This window comes from Papilio machaon, chromosome W (genome assembly GCF_912999745.1).
Source record: "Papilio machaon chromosome W, ilPapMach1.1, whole genome shotgun sequence".
NCBI classification, from domain to species: domain Eukaryota; kingdom Metazoa; phylum Arthropoda; class Insecta; order Lepidoptera; family Papilionidae; genus Papilio; species Papilio machaon.
Genome location: NC_060015.1, coordinates 8,485,769 through 8,492,162, shown reverse-complemented (window position 1 = coordinate 8,492,162; position 6,394 = coordinate 8,485,769). Strand labels below are relative to the sequence as shown.

General features: G+C 32.9%; 1 protein-coding gene across 1 annotated transcript; it reads left to right on the top strand.

Moving 5' to 3' along the window:
* Positions 1–3,763: 3,763 nt before the first annotated feature.
* LOC123723075 lies at positions 3,764–5,915 on the top strand. Its single transcript, XM_045685622.1, has 4 exons — positions 3,764–3,892; positions 4,212–4,340; positions 5,023–5,156; positions 5,739–5,915. The coding sequence occupies exons 1-4, from the start codon at positions 3,769–3,771 to the stop codon at positions 5,913–5,915; spliced, it is 564 nt and encodes a 187-aa protein (XP_045541578.1). The 5' UTR covers positions 3,764–3,768.
* The last annotated feature ends 479 nt before the right edge of the window (positions 5,916–6,394 follow it).

The following is a 6,394-nucleotide window of genomic DNA, read 5'->3' as shown; positions in this document are numbered from 1 at the left end:
TTTTTTAATATCGATGAGATCTTTTGTGCGTTTTTTTTTTCGTCTATGGTTGCCATTGTCAACCAGAGACTAGAATTTGTAATAGGGACAAATGCATTTCATCACTTTTATATCGAATGCACTTAAAACTAATATTTTTTGTTACACCGATAGTGTTCGACCAAGTTATTGTTTGGTGCATTTAGGATATTACAAACTTTTGTTTTGTTCCATTTGAATCTAAACAATTCAGGTATAGTTGGAACACATTACAAAAACACATTTTTGAAAAGAAAGTAAAAATAATTTTAAATTTAATAAAAGTAAATTTTTCACAAAAAATGTACAAATTCATAATACATAATCAATAGCCAAAAATATATTAATTCAAGTTAATTTAGATTGAAACCAATAACAAATAAAATAACAAATTGCTATATTTAACAGCCATTAGAAATAATCACAAAGATGTGTTGGTCATAAACATCCACAAAACTGTAGGAGTTGTAGAAATATATCATCCAGAGGCCAAAATCTCCGTTTAAAACATAGTGTTTGTTATCTCTGTTTTGTCAACGATAATGATACGGATGACAATATGTTGTAATCAGAAATTTTGGTCTCAGAAACCAACCCTAAGAGACGTATAAGTTTAAATAATCCTATTCAAACGCAACTATTCATTTACATGTAAAATAATTTAACAGCTAGAGTAGTCAAGAAAAATAAGTATTTCTAATACGTGAAAATACTACAATTTTGTTTAGCACTCCACTTTATTTCACAAAATTACTAAAAAAAAGTCCAATATTGTAATGGCCGCCATGAATGGAAAGACTTGTCTCTGGTTACTTAATTCAGTCTTTCAATCGAAACGAAGGATACAATGAGTTCACTTATCGTCTCTGAGTATTGCAGTTAGTCATAGAACCTTCACAATATAATCTTAAATATTTTAATTATCGCTTGCAGAATTCTTGGTCAACTTTGGTTTTTCCCGAATGGAATTATTTAGAATTCGCTTGTAAACATTTAGAAATATCACGCAATGATTTAATTAATAAATAAATACACCACACTGTTCAATGCGAAATAGAAATGAAAATATCTGGCTTGCTTTCTATAAGAGAGAGAGAGAGAGACAGACAGAGAAATATGCGACGCCGCACAGCTTACAATAGCTTACTATAGCAAAAAGTGTCGTGACAACTTTTTGTAAGAATTTTTTCCGTCTAGCCTCCTTTCACAACGCGCGATAAGGAACTTCGTTCCAAAAAAGTCGTTTCTAGAAAAGTAAAAAATAAAGGAAAACCTTAAACATCTACCCCTAGAACTTATATAGTAAAAATAAATTTGGCGACCTTAAAGTATCTACTTCACAGGTTTCTATTAGATTGTTTGGACATATTCGACAAATACAATACAAATATAATACACATTTGACAAAGGGACATATTATAAAATAACAGTGTAAAAATTTGCGATGTATACACAGGGGCAATCACTAGTCTTAACCTTCCCAATTCGCTCTATTGCACGCGCTATAAAATCGTTAGGATTGGATTCAATGTCAAGGACATTACACATATTGTTTGCGATGAATTCAGCAAAACAAAATTGTACATAAAATCCGTATATTTGTAGAAAATTACAGCAAATTTTTAATATAAAAGAGCGTGCGTCTCGCGTCGTTGTTGGTTTGCGACTGCCGGCAGGCATGAAACTTTCGAACATCTATTTTTTTACGTAGATACTAGCGCCGTCTTGTGTACAGCAGAGCTAATTAATATTGTAAGTTTACTCATGTGCTCACTAGATGCCGCTTTTGGCCGGAATTTTGCGTCATTTTTTTTTTAATTTTAACAATTAATGTTTTCAATTAAGAAACTTATTTCTGGGATTTTTAATCACTATAATTTAAACAAAACTTGTCTTTCGTGCTAATAATTTATGGTTAATTTATAGTCTTTAATGCCGTAGTGTTGTCTATGAAACGATTTCAAATTACCAGTCACGCAGTCCAGTCAGTAGGCATCATTACAAGTTTTTAAAACTTCGTTGCGCCTCTACCTGTTCTTTTGTTTTCATTTCTTAAAAATATAATTTGACCTCGGCTATTCCTTTTGACTCGTTTGATATCTCCTTTGTTTTGACCTCGGCTTTTCTTTTGGACACGTTTTAAATCTCTTACTTTGAACTCGGCTTTCTTGGACTACCGAATTTAGAAACACCTAAAAATGTCGTCAAATCAGTATTGGAAATGTTACTTTAAAGGTGAAGTGACTGGTAAGTTATAAATTTCATATGTATGATATTATAATTTCTTAATATTTTATATTTCATTGACATTGGTAATTGTTTACATTACCATGACCGTTTTCATTAAATTCTGCTTAATATTAGGTCCTTACATATGAAATTGGCGTTTTGTATGGGAGGAACAAAAAGTCGAATATTTTTTAATATAATATATTTAATTAATCAAAGTATGAACCATTATTTTCTATGCACTTTTGCCATCTCATAGGTAGTTCATTGATCCCTTTACTAAAAAAACCAGTCGGACGGGAATCAATAAAATCTTTGAAGGCGATTTGGACTGCCCCATCGGAGTTGAATTTTTTCCCTTGCAAGAAGTTATCCAAATTTCGAAAAAAATGGTAATCTGTTGGAGCAAGGTCCGGGGAGTACGGAGGATGTCTTAGACTTTCCAATTGTAGCTCTTCTAATTTAGTAGCCATCTGTTGCGCAGTGTGTGGTCTAGCGTTGTCGTGAAGCAGCAGTGGCGTGGAGCGATTGACCAGCCTAGGTTGTTTAGCCGCTAGCTTTTCCATCATGGTTTGCAATTGCTGACAATAGACATCAGCCGTAATAGTCTGGCCAGATTTGAGAAAACTGTAATGAACAATACCGGCACTAGTCCACCAAACGCTTACAAGTAACTTTTTTGGGGTTAATTTTCGCTTGGGGCAGGATTTGGCTGTCTGGCCAGGATCCAACCATTGCGCTGAGCGCTTCCGATTATCGTAAAGAACCCATTTTTCATCACAGGTAATGATTCGGTTTAAAATACCTTCATTATTGTGCCGGTTTAGTAATGTAACGCAACAGTCGACGCGCGTTTGCCGGTTTGCTTCAGTCAATTCGTGAGGTACCCACCTTTCAAGCTTTTTAATCTTCCCAATTTGCTTCTAGTGAATTAAAACAGTTTTATCACTAACATCGCAGCCTGCAGCTAACTCGGACGTGGTTTGCGATGGATCCGCTTCCACAATAGCCTTCAACTCTTCATTATCAACTTGAGTCTCAGGCCGTCCACGGGGCTTGTTCTGCAGATCGAAATTTCCAGAACGAAAACGTTGGAACCAAAAACGAACTGTGTTTTCTTTTGCAACACGACCATGGCGGTCACGACACATCATTCACCCTTCGAGTCGTTTCCGCAGCACTAGTGCCACGGCGGAACTCGTACTCGTAAATAATGCGATATTTTAAGTTTTCCATTTTGTAAAATGAGTGACGCAAACAGAAAAAACAGAAGAAAAAAACAAATGAATGACGGTCATCGAACCACAAATACATGAGTCTATAGCTGTACAAATTTGAATTTGGAATTCCTTACCAAAGAGGAGAAATTCGTGATTAAAGTGGCCAGTACGAAAAACGCCAATTTCATATGTAAGGACCTAATATAATTTATTTATTATTTCAGACGTTTTACACCGTTTTCCAAATCATCAATATAATCCCGAAAGGTTTAACTCACGGATAAGTGTTCTAGATCCTAATATGCAGAAACGAAATCCGCAATATATATACAACAATTTAAGATTGTGTAATAGGCATTTTGAGTTATGCTACCATACACCCAGTAAAAGACTTACGAGGAATGCTGTTCCAACTTTAAATATTGGTAAGTTTTTGCTAACGTGATAACAAATCTAGATCTGTCGACAATACCTTGAACTGGTGAGTATAAGTTACTGAAGTCGTAAAGAACAACGGCGAACTCACATTCAAATTTTATTTGAACAATTTTTTTTGCTCTTAAGACGAAATATATGTTAAAATATAGAACTTAATGTTCTGAACATATCATACATTCATATTGTTATCAAAGGAAGTTTGGAATTAAAGATATTTCGGTCTAAATATTAAAGTTATTAAAAAAAATCACACATGTTAATCTTTATAATTTCAATGCTTATCATAAACACATTAACTATTTTCAGATTTATATAATATGGAACAAGAAGTACCACCACTACCTAAAAGTATTCCAGAAGACATGTCTATGGAAGTTTCTCAAAACATTAAAGATCCAAAGTTAAGTGGTAGCATAACCACTAGTAAGCCTGTGGGTAAGATATCGTATTTCTTTTCCATAAACTACTTGAGTATATATATCCCCCTTTACGTAAGAATGTGGTATGTGTTTGGTAGATTTAGTGGAAAAAAATTTGGCACTACTGCTTTGCCACCTATTCAATTTAGCTAAGCGCCAGCTATCTTCATGGCGTGTCTTAATGTCTATCCACTATGCATTTTTAACAATGCTTGACGTAACCTATAGAGGAATCATTATGCAGCATCTTAATAGTTCAATATTGTATGAGGGTGCAAACTGCCGAATTCTAGCCATCAATTGCAAAGGCATACTGGAAAATGTATTAAATTTAAAATTATTGTAACAAAATAGCTTAGAATGGTCGGACTGAAATCCCGAGATACAGTTTTATTCTGACCCTTTCAGAGCTAATGTTTTACCCATTCTTTAGCTATTCTTGAGGAAACGCAAATATAACTACTGAAAATATTTGTAAAGTTCTTTTGTAAAATTATTTAGGGAATATCGTTTTTTTTTGTTTAAGATAAGTACAGCACTATCAATTTTGCAATAAGTATCAAACTCAAACCTAGTAAACAATGCAATTTTGAATATTTCAGTATACACTTCCAAAAGTAATTTATGCCCATACATTATTGTCACCTTTACAAAATTAACTTTTTTTATTTAGATGTTATTTTTTTTTTTGCTTGCAGTACCACAAGACAAGACAACAAGACAAATGCAAAGAAATATTTGCAATCTAAAGTATAGATTAAAGAAGCTTAGCCAGAAATATACAACACAAACAAAAAAAATTAAATGTGCAAGGAATCTATCTCTTTCACAGGCATTTTTAGAACAAATTGAAAAGTTTCCTGCACCCATAAAAATTTTTAGTAAGCTCCAGTTAAAAGCTAAATATAAACCGAGAGGAAGGAGATATACAATGGAGGAAAAGATTTTGGCCTTAACCATGTACAAACAAAGTGCAAAGGCATATAATCTTTTGAATAAAATGTTTGTGTTACCTTCAAAAAGAAGTCTCCAAAAACTGTTGAGCCACATTCCTTTGGAGCCTGGAATAAACGAACATATCTTTGCTCATTTAAAAAAAGCAGTGAGAAGATTGCCTTTAGAAAAAAGATTATGTACTCTCATATTTGATGAAGTGGCCTTAGATGTGGGACTTCACTTTAACAATGGAAGAATCATTGGCTTTGAAGACCTTGGTTTTAAAAGCAGTAAATTGATTGCCGACCATGCATTAGTATTCATGGTAAAAAGCATTAAAGGGAAATTTAAACAACCCGTCTGCTTCACTTTTACCAAAAGTTGCACAAAAAAGGATGACTTAAAACATCTGATAAAATTATTAATAAGAAAAATCCACGATTCGGGATTAAAAGTCGTAGCAACTGTCTGTGACCAGTCACAAACAAATGTGGGTGCAATAAAGAGCCTGAAGGACGACACAATGAAAAAATATTTAAGACAGGCTGTGGAATATAAGTCTCATGGTTTTGAGGTTGATGAGCATAAGATATTTCCTTTATATGACACGCCACATCTTTTGAAAGGTGTAAGACCACATAAAAATGTTATTTGAAAAGGATGTTGGTGAACACGAGATGAGATTTGTAAATAAGTTAACTGAATATCACGTTTTTGAAAATAAAATACCAAAAATGAAAGTGAAATATGCTGCGCAGGTATTTAGCCAAAGGGTGTCTTCTGCATTAGGATTTCTTGCAAGTATGTTCAGTTATTAAATATTATTTTAAATAGTGCATAATTTTAAAATATTTTCATATCTTCATCATCATTTCAGCCTGTTTGAGTTGTTGAACATAGTCCACAGATTGCCAAAAAAAGTATTTATACATGCAATAAATTTTGTACACTTATATATACACAAATATACATTTTTCAATTACACTGAAAAATACAATTATGATACATATTATATGTTTATTTTTATTTATATATTCATTTTATATATGTAATATATTTCTATATGTTTATTTTTATTTATAAACCCAACAAGACGAGAAAATAAATAAATATCCCCACCATAATAGACATTTT

Excerpts from the sequence above, each read along its gene's own strand:
- LOC123723075 (XM_045685622.1), top strand. The coding sequence starts at position 3,769 with ATGCAGAAACGAAATCCGCAATATATATACAACAATTTAAGATTGTGT. Across the intron at positions 4,341-5,022 it reads AACCACTAGTAAGCCTGTGG|TACCACAAGACAAGACAACA; the intron begins GTAAGATATCGT and ends TTTTGCTTGCAG. Across the intron at positions 5,157-5,738 it reads GGAATCTATCTCTTTCACAG|TCACAAACAAATGTGGGTGC; the intron begins GCATTTTTAGAA and ends GTCTGTGACCAG.